This window comes from Nannospalax galili, unplaced genomic scaffold (genome assembly GCF_000622305.1).
Source record: "Nannospalax galili isolate Female #2095 unplaced genomic scaffold, S.galili_v1.0 scaffold675, whole genome shotgun sequence".
Lineage (NCBI taxonomy): Eukaryota > Metazoa > Chordata > Mammalia > Rodentia > Spalacidae > Nannospalax > Nannospalax galili.
The window spans coordinates 2,108,253-2,123,208 of record NW_008337205.1 but is presented as its reverse complement, the minus strand read 5'-3'; the positions used below and the strand labels follow the sequence as shown (position 1 = coordinate 2,123,208).

At 48.7% G+C, this 14,956-nt stretch overlaps 1 protein-coding gene across 1 annotated transcript; it reads left to right on the top strand.

The window, feature by feature from the left end:
• Positions 1 to 108: 108 nt before the first annotated feature.
• Positions 109 to 14,956, top strand: Fbxo24 (F-box protein 24). Its single transcript, XM_029563224.1, has 11 exons — positions 109 to 126; positions 264 to 299; positions 3,804 to 3,899; positions 4,160 to 4,343; positions 6,407 to 6,645; positions 7,417 to 7,651; positions 9,156 to 9,314; positions 9,874 to 9,995; positions 10,177 to 10,308; positions 13,240 to 13,410; positions 14,071 to 14,956. The coding sequence occupies exons 1-11, from the start codon at positions 109 to 111 to the stop codon at positions 14,416 to 14,418; spliced, it is 1,740 nt and encodes a 579-aa protein (XP_029419084.1). The 3' UTR covers positions 14,419 to 14,956.

Genomic DNA, 14,956 nt, shown 5'->3' with positions numbered 1-14,956 from the left:
GGACGTGTCGGATGTGACCAATCAGAACCAGCTGTGGGGGTGGAGCCTCGCCGGCCCGCCCCGCCAGCCCCATCCAATCATAATGCTTAAGGGCTGGACACGAACCCAATGGGGTCCAAACAGGAGGCGGGGACGCCGGCGCTCAACTAGAGACCAATCGCAACCTAGTTCCAGGCGAGTGACTGCCAAGAAGACTAATTAGCGCCTCCTTAGGGGGCCTGTCCCCGGCTTCTTCTCTGAGGGACGGCTCTGTCTACCAATAGCCTGGACGAAGAGGCGGTCCCTTCGCTAAGGAGGAGGTGAGTCATCTAGAACTTTAGAGACTGTGGCGAAGACAGTGAGCGCCGCGCTCTGGGCGGGCTGGGAAAGTAGAGCTGACCGCTGGGGGCAGAGTGGACGACTTAGGGAGCTAGCTAGCTTCTTGGGCGTGACAAAGGCCCCGCGGGGCCAGAGGCCAAGCCGAGAGGACCATTTCCTGCTGCGCAGCCTGAGTCCCGCGCGGAACACCTGGGCTGACGGGAGGGCGGCTTCCCACTCGCGCAAGGAGTCTTCCGACCTGCCATTCCCACCAGACACCCCGTTCCCCCACTACAAGAGTTGTGGTGGCCAGACCAAAGTTTACAAGCTACAAAGAATCTCAGGGTCCTTTTAGAACAAGATGAGGAAACTGAGGCAGAGCGGTTGAGAAAGATCCTGTGAACCTACAATAAGCTGAATCTCATCCCTCCCCGCGGGACCGTTTCCCCCCAGTTTCTCCACTTTTATAATGGATTTTATTGGAAATCTCATTTGAAGCAGAATGTGGTGGTGCACGCCTGTAATTCCAGCACTTGGGAGGTGGAGGCAAGGAGGATCAGAATTTAAGATCATCCTCAACTATATAGGAAGTTTGAGGCCAGCCTGGCCTACATGAGATCCTGATCTCATTTTGCTACTTGGGATGGAATGTTGTAGAGAAAGAGGTCCCAAATGCAAGAAATAATACTTTTCCAATTTTTATTTATTTTGGTTTTATGAAACAGGATTTCATGTACCCTGCTGGCTTCCAACTGGTTATTATATAGCTAAGGGTGACTGAATTCCCAATCCTCTTAGCTCCATTTTCCAAGTACTGAAGTTAGAGGTGTGCACCACCATTCAGGGCACACTTAAAAGATCTCAACATCCAGCTGGGCGTGGTGGCGCATGCCTTTAATCCCAGCACTCGGGAGGCAGGGGCAAGCAGATCTCTTGAGTTCAAGGACAGCTGGGGCTACAGGGAGACCCTGTCTCAAAAAGACCAAATAAATATCTCAACATCCTTTGTAGTGACTGAAGACCCTGAGTCCACTTCCTATACTGATAGTGACTGGACCACTAGTAACTGAAATTGCTCTCATAAATCACATCTGACATGTTGATCTGCCTAAATATTTGTTAAATTATTAAAATTTGTGGCTGGAGGGGCTGGAGAGAGAGCCAGTTAAGAGCACTGACTGTTCTAGCAGAGGACCCAAGTTCAATTCCCAGATTCCCAGCACCCAAATGGAGGGTAACAATTGTCAGTAACTCCAATTCCAGGGGACCTGACATCCTCTTCTGACCTCCTCAGGCATTGCAGGACACGGATGCACTTACATGCAGGCAATACACTCATACACATGTAATAAAATATTTTTTTAAAAATTGTGGCTGGAGAGATGGCTCAGCAGTTAAGAGCATTGGCTGCTCTTGCAGAGGACCAGGGTTCAATTCCCTGCACATGGCAGCTGTAAAATAAAAATAAAATTTTTGAGCCAGCAATATGGCTCGGTGGGTAAAGGTGTTTGCCAACAAGCCTTATGAGTTCAGTTCCTGAGACTCACGTGTTAGGAGAGAATGGATCCCCCCCAAATTGACCACCACCTATGTACATGCATACCCAACCCACACAGCCTCACACAATGAATGTAATAACTTTTTTTTTTTTTTTTTTGGAGACAGGGTCTCCCTGTAGCCCTAGCCAGCTGGCCTTGAACTCACAGAGATCCACCTGCCTCTGCCTCCTGAGTGCTGGGATCAAAGGCATGCACTACCACACCCAGCATGAATGTAGTAACTTATATTAGTTGAGTGAGACCAGCCTAGTCTACATATTGAGTTCCAGACCAGCTGGGGCTATAGAGAGACTCTGTCTCAAAAAATTATTAATTATTAATAATAGCTATTAGTTGAAATTCTTTCTTAGATTCTCAAAGTAGCTGTTTGCTAGTTAACAAGGCTCCCCACCCCCCCCGCCCCCCCCCATTCCTGAGATGAAACCCTGGGCCATGCACATGCTATGTAGATCCCCTAATACTGTAGATAAGGGAGTTGGAGTGGACGATGAACAGTAAGTTGGCTACGGCAGTCCATGGATCTGTAATCCCAGGCATTTGTGCACTGATTATCTAACAGGACTGAATTCTTTGAGCCCTGGGAAAGTCATATTCTGTATATTTCTTGCCGTCGACCGACCTGCTCCTATCTGTCAGATGCAATCTCATTTGTGGTTTCTCCTGACAAATTTCACTCCACAGAAAAAGCTGTGTCTATGCACCAGAAGATGCCCTAAACTTCCAGAATAAATTCATCATTTTCCCTCACCTTAATAGCGTGTCTTTCATGTGTGCAACAATACTGCTAGTCCATAGGAAAGTAGCACCTTAGACCTGTTTTCAATGAGACTAAAGAATTTGTGCTCAGTTTTGTACATGCTTTTGTGACTAGGTTAGATCAGGGCCTCCTTCCCCCCTCATCTGTCAAGTCTTACCTTTTTTTTTTTTTTTGAGACAGTATCTAATGTAGCCCAGGATGGCCTCAATGTGTAGCTGAGGATGACCTTGAACTCCTGATCCTCCTACTTCCACATTCTAAGTACTGGGATTATAGGTGTACACCACCTCACCATGTTTTATGAGGTGTTGGGGCTCAAACCCAGGGCTTCATGCATGCTAGGCAAGCAATCTACCAATGGAGCTACATCCCAACCATATTTTTTTTTCTTTTTTATGACTTTATATTCTTGAACTACAAATCCCCAGAGGCCTCGGTGTACTCACGAGTCACCAGTGTTTCTCTATGGAGTTAATGCTTAAAGTCAGAAAAATCTGTTACTATCACTTCCTCAAAGTCAAGAACTCGCCATCTATCAATTGAACGTTCACTCTTTATTTCTCTAGTAAAGCGTGTATCCCACGAGCCATCTGGTGGCTAGAGCTGAGCTAGAACTCAGAATCCAGCTCTGGGGTCAGGTTATGGAGACTAGGTCACAGTTGCTAGACAGTGAGGTCACAAAAAGGTTTGCCCCAGATTCCATGGGGGTGGGGCCTAGATGATAGAGGGCCCCCAGACTTTCCCCCAAGCCCAGACAGAGGACATGGTGTGGGAAAGGCAGGGGGAACAAGGGCCTGGGGCCTGGGGAGCAAAAGGGCCTGGCAAGATGAGGGCAGGAGCAGGGGGCCGACAGTCAGGATGGTGAGGAGAAGCCGGAGACAGAAGCTGCAAAAACTGACCAGGCAGTGCAAACAGGAGGACGGGCTCAGGGTGAGGGGGGGGGGGCGTGGCAGGGCCGGGGAAGGGCAGGGTAGTGATGGCAGCAAGAGATCTATGGATGGATGATGTGAAGGGCCGAGGAACAAGGCAGACGAGAGGGATGGTGGCCAGAGGTCCTGAAGAGAGTTGGGAGGACTCACCTGGATGAGCCCTAAGACAGGAGTTCACATAGGACAAGTGGACAGCAGGGAGGGAAAACAGGTGTGACCCACCCCCCAGAACTATCAGTGCTCCCCTTTCTCCTCTGGCAGGTGAAAAGGAGCTGCCCTTCTTGTGGCCTGGAGACAGGGAGTGACAAGAAGGAGAGGGGGAACCCTATTTCTGTTCAGTTGTTCCCTCCAGAGTTGGTGAGTCTTTGGAGTGGTGGGAGAGTATTATAGCCGGGCGAGGTGGTGCACTCCTTTAGTCCTAGCACTTGGGAGGCAGAGGCAGGCAGATCTTTGTGAGTTTGAGGCCAGCTTGGTCTACATAGTGAGTTCCAGATCAGCTGGGGCTACAGGGAGACCCTGTCTCAAAAAGACAAAAAAAAAAAAAATGATCTGGGGGGGCCAGACCACTTGAGGGGCTACCTGTGCTCCCATACTCCTTCTCTCCTATTTTTACCTAGGTGGAACACATTGTATCATTCCTCCCAGTGAGAGATGTTGTTGCCCTAAGCCAGACCTGCCACTACTTCCATGAAGTGTGTGATGCCGAGGGCGTGTGGAGACGCATCTGTCGCAGGCTCAGTCCACGCCTCCATGACCAGAGTTCTGGCACCCGGCCCTGGAAGAGAGCAGCCATTCTTAACTGTATACCCCTCTTTCCCCCAGTGACTTCCTCCTCTCTTTGCCTCTAACCTTCCTCATTCTGGCACTTCCTTCTTTCCTTCTTTGTCAAGTTGCCTGGTGATCTTTGTACCCCCTACTAACCTTTTCTCTGGAAGAAACTTTGTCAGACCCAAATACCCAAACATATTCCCGAAAGTACTTTCTCTAAGGTTCTCTGCCCACCTTTGGCAGTCGTCTCATTCATAGAGCCATTACCATCCCAGCTTCCAGCCTCCCTGCATGTACCAACTCGCTTACCCTACAGACATCCCCATACCTCAGACCTGGAGTTTACCCTCTTTTCAACTAGGATATTTGAACTTTGTCGCTGTGTGTGTGTATGCTTTGTATGCATGTAAGCATGCGTGGGTACACCAGCTGCATGTGTGGAGGCCAGAAGTTGATGCTGGGTGTCGCCCTCTGTTTCTGGACTTCTGTTTTGAGACAGGCTTTCCCATTGAACCTGGCGCTTGCCATTTTGTCTAGGTAGGATGGCCAGCAAGACCCAGGGATCCTCCTGTCTCTACTTTCCTCTCCTTACAACCAGTGCTGGGGTTAAGGATGTTCCACACCCCACTTTTATGTGGATGATGGGGATCCAGTTCAGGTCCTTGTGCTTGTACAGTAAGCACTTTACCCACTCAGCCTCTCCTCAGCCTTTTGACATCTACCCTAACCTCAAATTAATTTTTTTTATTAACAGTGTTTTGCCTGCATATATGTCTGTGCACTATATGTGTGCCTGGTGCCACCCAGAGTCCAGAAGAGGGTGTCATATACCCTGGAACTGGAGTTACAGATGGTTGTGAGCCAACATGTGGATACTGGGAACTAAACCCAGGTCCTTTGCAAGAGAAGCCAGTGCTCTTAACCACTGAGTCACCTCGGTAGCCCCCCAACCTCAATTTTTAAATATATTTTTATTATTATTTTTATTTTATGTGTTTGAGTATATTGCCTGCATGTATGGAAGTGCACTAATCTTGTGCAACACCCACAGAAGTCAGAAGAGAGAGTCCAATCCCCTGGAACTGGAGTTATAGACAGTTGTGAACTGCTCTGTGGGTACTGGAATTCAAACCCAGGTCCTCTGCAAGAACAGCCAGTGCTCTTAACCACTGAGCCATCTCTCCAGCCCCAGAGCCTCAATTTTTGACAGTTGAGATGAAATAATTCCTTGTTTTTTCTTTTTTCCATTTCCATGTGTACATGCATGTGGAGGATGAGGTTGTCATGACTCATCCCGAAACGCTCTTCCACTCTATTCAATGAGGCAGAGTCTCTCATCAAACCAAAAGCTCACAAACCTCCTAGCTAGCTTGCTCTGAGGATCCAGTCTCGCATTTCCAAGGCTGGAATTATAAGCAGGCAACCACCCATCTGGCACTGGCATCCGGACTTCCGGTCTCAGGCTTGCGTACAAGCACTTAACCACTGAGCCATCTCCCAAGCCAGAGATGAAATAATTCTTTGTGGTGGTGGCTGTCCTATTTCTAATATGATGTTTATTTTAGTAGCACCAACTCCCCTGGTTGCCACAACCAGTGCTCCCTGAGAGATAAAGTCACTCCAACTGTGCTCCAGACCAGTTCCACTCTAGGAAATCCCTATCCAGTTAGTTCTTACACACACACACACACACACACACAGACACACACACAGACACACACGCACACACACACGCACGCACAAGCACAAACCCCTGAGTCCAGAAAGCAGAGCCACATCCGGGGGTTGAGGGAAGCTGGCATTTCTCAGTCATTCCTTTCTTTTTTATGCCTCTTTTCTATGTGTTTATTCTAACACTTCCTCTGAGTTTGGACCAAAGAGATGCAAACTAAGAAACGTGTGGCCTCAGGGTGGGGTGGGGCAAACCAAGCTTTTCCGATCTCCCTTGGAATGGGTGTAATCCATACTCTTAGTTTAGGGAAACAATAAATACCAGGGTGTTAGGGGGAAAAAAAAAAACTAGCTTGCCCAAGCTCTGACTCTGCTCTCTCATGTCCACTCCACCCTTGAAAATTCCATCTCTTTCTATTCTCCAGATACAAAGGGCCTGTATTTCCAGGCATTTGGAGGCCGCCGCCGATGTCTCAGCAAGAGTGTGGCCCCCATGCTAGCCCACGGCTACCGCCGCTTCTTACCCACGAAGGATCACGTGTTCATTCTGGACTATGTGGGGACCCTATTCTTCCTCAAAAACGCCCTGGTCTCCTCCACCTTTGGCCAGATCCAGTGGAGGCGGGCCTGCCGCTATGTGGTGTTGTGTCGTGGAGCCAAGGATGTGAGTAGGGGGCTCTGGCTGCTGAGAACCCAACCCTCCTCCAAGAGACCCCACCAGTTCTGAGGTATCTCTCCATTAGGGGGGTGGTCAGGACATCTGCCCTCTCTTACAGAACCTGAAAGCAAGTTATTTTTGGTTTTGCTTTGTTTTATTACCTTTTTGCAGTGCCAGGAATTGAACTAAGGGACTCACCCATTTTAGGCAAGTGTACTCAGTTACATCACCAAGCCAAGCCTTAATTAAGCTTTGGTCTCCCCCTCCTCTCCCTTCCTCTTCTTCTTCTTCTTCTTCTTCTTCTTATTATTATTATTATTATTATTATTATTGGTCTTTTCGAGACAGGGACTTCATGCAGCCTTAGCTGGCTTGGAACTTACTGTGAGATGGCCTCCATCTCATAGGGAGGCCATCTCGCAGAGATCTACCTACCTCTGCCTCCTGAGTGCTGGGATTAAAGGCATGTATCACCACACCTGGCTTATTATTATTTTTAATTGCACTTATTTATATTTTTGAGGTTGGGGGATTACAAGCTTGTAGAGGTCAGGACAATTTTCAGGAGCTGGTTCTCTTCTCTTCTTCTACCTTGTGGATCCTGGGACTCTAACTCAGGTCATCAGGCTTGGTACCAACTACTTTACCACCATCTTAAGGGCTCAGGCCTCATTTCTTAACCCAAAGGAATCTCATCTCCCACCCCATTATCCACTTTCTCCAGCCTCATCCCATTCCAAAGTTCCAGATCCCAGACAGCCTCATCTTTCTCCACAGTTTGCCTCCGACCCGAGATGTGACACAGTTTATCGTAAATACCTCTATGTGTTGGCTACTCGGGAGCAGCCAGCAGTGGTGGGCACCACCAGCAGCAGGGCCTGCGACTGTGTGGAGGTCTATCTGCAGTCTAGTGGGCAACGGGTCTTCAAGATGACATTCCATCACTCCATGAGCTTCAAGCAGATTGTGCTAGTTGGCCAGGAGACCCAGCGGGCTCTACTGCTCCTCACAGGTGTGATCTAAAAAGGAGTGATTTGCAAAAGTTTCTAGCAGATTCTTCAGGACTTGCTCCTGGGGAGAGGAAGGAAGGTCTGGCATACAAGAGTTCTGTCTGCCACCTGTTCCAGCTCTCAATTCCAATAGTTCTAGAATTCTGTATCATATTTCAGATGAATAAAGGTCTTTGCTCAGGCTGAGGATGTAGCCCAATTAGCTGAGTGCTTATTAGTGTTCATGAAGTCCTGGGTTCAAGTCCTAACACTGTCTAATGTGGATGTGGTGACACATGTCTGTAATCTCAACATTTGGGAGATAGAGCCTCAGGAGTTAGAAGTTTTCCTCAAGCTACATAATAAGTTTGAGGCCAGTCTAGGCAAAACACTTATACACATAAAAAATAAATTCATTTGGCCAGGCATGGTGGCACATGGCTTTAATCCCAGCACTTGGGAGGCAGAGGCAGGCGGATTTTTGTGAATTCAAGGCCAGCCTGGTCTACATAGTGAGTTCCAGGACAGCTGGGGCTACAAGGAGACCCTGTCTTAAAAAAGACAAAAAATAAAAATAAATTCATTTTAAAAACTCTCTAAAAAAACCTAATGCCCCCAAACTTCTATTTCTAGTACTTTCTACCCCAAATTATCTCCCACTTTCCCTGTCCCCTGTACTTGATCACCCTCCTCAAATCAGAGAACCTATGGACATCTAAATCCCAGACAGGAACCTAAATCCCCAGACTTATTCTTCCCAACACTCAAATTAGAGTCTGTGACATCTAATTAGTAGGTTTCTCTCCACTAGTCTCTTATGCTGAAAGTATGTCCCTGATTTGTTTTCAGGACTGGGGTCTGGGAGTCTGGAGGCCATGTTCCTTTTTATCTTTTTTTGAGACAGGGTCTCACTATGTAGTTCAGGCTGGCCTGAACTTTAGAGATCTGCCTGTCTCTGCCTCCCAAGTACTGGAATTAAAGATATGTGCCAACATACCCAGCTCCCTTTTTTGTTTGTTTTGTTTAGCTGAGACAGGGTCTTCCAGTAGCCTAGCTGTCCTGGAGCTTGAGATGTAGACCAGACTGACCTTGATCTCATAGACATCTGCTTGCCTCTGTCTCTCTGTCTCTGGTGCTGGGATTAAAGGCACACACCATCATTCTCAATTCATCTCTACCTTCCTTCCTTCATTCCTTCTTTTGTGTATGCTGTGCTCTGTGTGTGTGTGTGTACAGGCATATCCATGCCACAGTATACATATGGACGTCGGAAGACAACTTTCAAGAGTCCATTCTCTCTCTCCTTTCACATGGGTTCCAGGGTTCAAACCCAGATTGTCAGACTTGCATAGCAAGTGCTTTTACCTACTGAGTCATCTTGCCAGCCCTTTTCCCTTTTTCTTCCACTTCCACTATCTTATCAGTAAATGTTTCATCCTGTGTACATGAGGACTCCATGGGAGGTTAATCTGGCTATTGGTGAGTCCCCTCCACTGTATAACTGTATGCCTCCCTTCATCTACCCAGAGGAAGGAAAAATCTACTCATTGGTAGTGAATGAGACCCAGTTGGACCAGCCACGCTCCTACACAGTGCAGTTGGCACTCAGGAAGATGTCTCAATGCCTACCTCACCTGCGTGTGACCTACATGGCTTCCAACCAGAGCAGCATTCTCTATATCACAGGTAAGAACCAGTTCCTGGGGCTGGGAAGATGACTCAGAGGGTCAAAGTTATTGCTGTGCAACTGAGAGGACCTGGGTTCCAATCCCCAGAACCCACATAAAGCAGAGTGCAGTAGCAGCCCACTGTTCTTCAGTGAGATGAAAGGCAGAGACAGAGGAACCCTGGCAGCTCAAGGGCCAGCTAGCCTGGCCTACGAAGCAACAAAACAAGAAACACTATCTCAGATAAGGACTACAGCTGAGGTGGTCCTCTGATCTCCACACATGCATGCAGGGGGGCATGCGCATGCCAATGCCTACACATACACCGTACATAAAAGATGAAAAATTAAAATTAAAAAAGAACCACCTCCCTCTTAAGACTCTGGCTTGGACAGACCCCTCCACATGCCAATACCCCTCTGGGTGTGAAAGCATGTGGCCTGGCTCCCAGGCATCAGAGCATTGGTCAGAGGTATGAGACTCCCTGAAATTTTTCAGCTTTTACCATCCCAGATGGGGCCTTATCCCTAGGAAATGGGTGCCCAAAGCTACTGAGCTGAGAGCTCCCAACCCCCCAGACCAGGGGGGAGTGTATTTTGAGGTGCACACCCCAGGGGTGTATCGTGATCTCTTTGGGACCCTTCAAGCCTTTGACCCCCTGGACCACCAGATGCCACTTGCTCTCTCGCTGCCTGCCAAGGTAGGATGCCTGAGGGGTGGGGACAGGGTGGGGCAGAGCAGACGGTTGGGGCTCTAGGGATTGGAAGGTTGGATCTGGATGTGAGAGGGGACCCAGATGGGATCAGTGAGGGGGAAGTTCTGGAGCTGAGTTCCTTGGGAACTGAGTGCCTACCTGCCCTTTTTTGTCTCAAACTTCCCAGGTACTAGTCTGTGCTCTTGGCTATAATCACCTTGGCCTGGTGGATGAGTTTGGCCGGACCTTTATGCAGGGAAATAACAGATATGGACAGCTTGGAACAGGGGACAAAATGGATCGAGGGGAGCCCACACAGGTGAGATTATTTCCCAGCAATGCTCACCCAGTTTTGTGGGGTTTTTTTGGTTTATTTTTATTTTATGTATATGAGTATTTTGCCTGCATGTTTGTAAGTGCACCTGTGTTGTGCAATGCCAACAGAGGCCAGAAGAGGATGTGGATCCCCTGGAACAGTTGTTAGTAACAGTTGTTAGTTGATATGTGGGTGCTGGGAGGAGGAGACAGGAGGATCCTAGGGCCTTGCCTGTCAGCCAGCTTAGCCAGTCAGTGAGCTCTGGCTTCAGTGAGAGATCCTGTCTCAAAAAATAAGGTGGGGGGCTGGAGAAATGGCTTAGCTGTTAAGAACACTGGTTGTTCTTGCAGAAGACCCAGGTTCAAATCCCAGCACCCACATGGCAACTAACAACTGTCTGTAACTCCAGTCCCAGGGAATCCAACAGCCTCTTCTGACCTCCGAGAGCATTGCACAACACAGGTGCACTTACCTACATGCAGGCAATACATGCATACACATAAAATAAAAATCATAAACAATGAAAAAAATAAAGTGGAAAGACTGGAGAGATGGCTCAGTGGTCAAGAGCCCTGACTGCTCTTGCAGAGGACCAGGGTTCAGTTCCCAGCAACCACATAGTGGCTAACAACCATCTATTACTCCAGTTCCAGAGGAGCTGACACCCTCTTCTGTCCTCCACAGGCATTGCATGATATAGGTGCACTTACATGCATGCAGGCAATAAATACACTCATATACATAAAAATAATAAATAAAATACAAAAAAACTCCACAATGAAACACTGAATCAGAAATGTCTGGTTAGCAATTAGATTCCAAGTTAGAACAAGGTTGAAACGACAAAAACCGAAACACGGGGCAGATGAGGCAACAGCTATCATTGGTATAGGGAATGAGAAGAGATGCTCTTGGACCAGGAGACTGGGGGTGTAGCTCAGTGGGTAGAGTGCTTGCTTAGCATGCATGAGGCCCTGGGTTCCATCCCCATCATCACATAAACTAGGCTTGGTGGTATATACCTGTAATCCAATGGCACGCACTGGTGTATACACATACACACACATACACACACACACACACACACACACACACACTATCCAACAAGGTGTTAATGGTTAGTGGTGGAATTTCTGGTGATTTTTAATTTTTCAGAGACAGGCTTTCATTATGTACCCTGGACTAGCATGGAACACGGTATAATCTTCGTGCCTCACCATACCTGGTTGATTTTTTAAAAATTGTTACTTTCTGGTAATAATTATTTTTGTGTTTGGGGCGTGTGTGTGTGTGTGTGTGTGTGTGTGTGTGTGTGTGTGTGTGTGCGTGTGTGTGTGTATGTGTGTGTGTGTGTGTGTGTGTGCGTGTGTGTGTGTGTATGTGTATGTGTATAAGAACATGTGCAGGTGCCTGAGGAGGCCCAGTTGGGTGCTGGGAACTAAACCCAGGTCCTCTGCAAGAGCAGCAAGTACTCTTAACCACTGAGCCATCTCTCCAGTCCTTTAGTGTTCATTGTTTTGTTTTTGTTCTTTCAACACAGGGTCTCACTATTTAGCCCTAGCTGGCCTGGAACTTACGTAGAGCAGGCTGGCCTTGAACTCACAGAGATCCACCTACCTCTGTCTCAAGAGTGCTGGGACTGAAGGTGTATGCCACCATGCCAGGCTCTTGTTTTTGAGACAAGGTCTTTTTATGTAGCCCTGGCTGGCCTAGTACTCATTGTGTAGACCAGCTAGTCTTGAGGAACTTGTAGCAATCCTCCTGTCTCTGCCTTTCAAGTGCTGGGATTATAGACATGCACCAACACACCTAGCCTTGAAATTTCCCTTTATTGACCATAAATTACTTACCTATATCTTTTGGAATTAAAGTGCCAACAGTGTCAAGATAATGAGTGCACAGGAAGGGGCTGCGAGTTAGCAGCTAGGTTGAATGCCTGTGGAGACAGTCTTCAGTGGGAGGGAGAGAAGCCACATCATAAAGTTCAGGAAAAACTGGCTGTTGCCTGGAACAACAATGTGGTCAACCTCAGACTGGTCATGTAGCCAGTTCTGCGTAGCCAAACATCAGGAGGCAGGTGGAAATATTTCTTACAAAAAGGAATGGCCAATTTGAAAGATATTAAGAGAACAAACTGAAAATGTTGGAGATGGGGCTGGAATGTGGCTCAGTAAACTTGCTTAACAGGCAAGAAGCTCTGGGTTTGATCCCCAACACCTAGAAATGTGGTGGAGCACACCTGAAATCCAGCCCGGGAAGGAGGTAGCAGGTAGATCAGCATTTCTGGCCAGCCTTGGCTACATAGCTGTTTTAAGCCACCCTGAGCTACATCATATACTCTTTCTCATATATATATATATCTCCGTGTGTGTGTGTATAACTCTGTTGGTAGAGTGCCTGCTAGGCACAAAGTGCAGGGTTCCATCCCCAGCACCTCATAAAACCAGGCATGATAGTGTAGGCCTGTACTTCCAGCACTGGGGAGGTACGCAGAAGGATCTCTGGAGTTCAAGGTCATCCTTGGCTACATAGAAAGTCTGGGGGAGTTGCACAGGAAGGAGAGGGGGCTTTAGTTCAGGCCTTGGAAAGAGGAAAACTTGAGGCCAAACCTGTGACTGAAAATGAGGTAGTAGATATCAGGCCTTTTCCTCAAGAAACAGTATATTCCCTAAGGAGCAAAGACGAGGTATTCACCAACTACCAGACACCCCCCCACACACACCCCAGACTGTTGGGGGGCTATGTGGGCACAAGAAGGGACAGTTAGCTGCCAGCCTGTGGAACAAGGCAGACCTTCTGAGAAGGACCTTCCTTCCAACTCTCTAGATCGCATTTTTCCCTGAGTCTTCCAGTCAGCATTCTCCATCCTGGGTCCCCCATCCCTTGGTGTCCCCACCCCAAGGTCCCTGGCCATGTTGTCTTGTCTATCCTTAGGTACATTATCTGCAACGCCCCATTGCTCTTTGGTGTGGCCTCAACCATTCCCTGGTGCTGAGCCAGACCTCAGATTTCAGCAAGGAGCTGCTGGGCTGTGGCTGTGGGGCCGGAGGCCGCCTCCCAGGCTGGCCTAAGGGGAGCGCCTCCTTCGTCAAGCTGCACATCCAGGTCAGAGCAGAGTCAGGCAAGCAAGCACAGCGCAGTAGGGCCAAGTGGCCCATTGAACTGCAGCCGGGACTAACCTCTTTCCTTCCTTTCCTTTTTTTTTTTATAAAGAGTTTTAATTTATGGGGGAGGGAAAGGAGGGGGATATACCTCAGCATGCATGTGGGGAAAGGAGGGGGATATACCTCAGCATGCATGTGGGGAAAGGAGGGGGATATACCTCAGCATGCATGTGGAAGTCCGAGGACAACTCTCAGCAATCAGTTTTCTCCTTGTCCCAGGGATGGAACTCAGATTGCTATGCTAGGCAACAAGCACCCTTACCCCTTTTTTACAAACACATTCTGCCTGTGTGGTCCAGCCTGGCTCAAATTCTAGATCTTCCAGCCTCCAGCTTATAGTTGGCTTCCCTGCAGGGACCCAGCAGTTCCATTTCCTCAGCTCCTCGCCATCTCCCTTTCCTGCGATGCCACTCTACTCTGGGCTTTCTCCCTTAGCATACCCTAATGGACTTGTTTGACCTCACATAGCCCTGACACAGAGTCAGTTATGGCTCGCTTGCTTGTTCAGGGCCTGTCTGAGAGGGACCAACACAGACTTAGCCACCTTCCTGGGAGCCTGGGCAATGTTAAGCCTCCATCAACCAGACTCTTTCTCTCTAAGGTCCCCTTGTGTGCCTGCTCCGTCTGCTCCACCCGAGAATGCCTCTATATGTTATCCAGCCACGACATCGAGCACTCCCTTGCCTATCGAGATCTGCCAGCCAGCAGGGTAGGGGGAAGCCCCGAGCCCAGCCAGGGGGCTGGAGCCTCCCAGGACCCTGGAGGGACAGCCCAGGCCTGTGAGGAGTACCTCAGCCAGATCCACAGCTGCCCCACACTGCAGGACCGCATGGCAAAGATGAAGGAGATTGTGGGCTGGATGCCCCTCATGGCAGCTCAGAAGGATTTCTTCTGGGAGGCCCTAGACATGCTGCAGAGTGGCCCAGGCACCTCCACCCCTGAGAGCTGACCCCCTTCCTCCTAGCCTTCCTCCCAGAGGGAATCTGGCTCTGGGCCAGGGGCTCAGGGGAGATGGAATGGCAAAGAACATTGTATGTGCACAGGGCCGTTGGTTGGGATCAAGGGGGGCGGGGGAAGTGCTGGGCATACAGGGTAGGGCAATGGAACTCTTTTGTAAAATGTTCTGGGGGTCTGCCCAGGAGGGGCCCCTAACCTATCATGGATGAGAGATTTGATGGACAGATAGAATAAAAGGCTAAAGTGAGGCCTGATTTAACACCCTGGGGCCTTGTAGGGGACAAGGGATGGGGGGCAGTAGTACAATGCGTGGCCTGGTGGGAGAGGGCAGGCAGAAACATCAATGTAAGTTCTTGGTTTGCCTAGAAATGACAACAGCCCAGCTTGCCTTTCCCTTCCAATTCCCAAGCCCTCACCCCATCGTTTTGACTTGGAGCTTGGGCCTTGCCTTGTGGATTAACTCAGTCGACCACACTGCTTATTTTCCCAGCCATTTTTGCTTCTTTTTTTAAAAGACAAATTCTCACTGT

Bases quoted from the DNA above. Each gene is read 5' to 3' on its own strand.
- Fbxo24 (XM_029563224.1), top strand. The intron at 4,344-6,406 runs GTATACCCCTCT...TCTATTCTCCAG, and splicing joins GAGAGCAGCCATTCTTAACT to ATACAAAGGGCCTGTATTTC. The intron at 10,309-13,239 runs GTGAGATTATTT...GTCTATCCTTAG, and splicing joins ATCGAGGGGAGCCCACACAG to GTACATTATCTGCAACGCCC.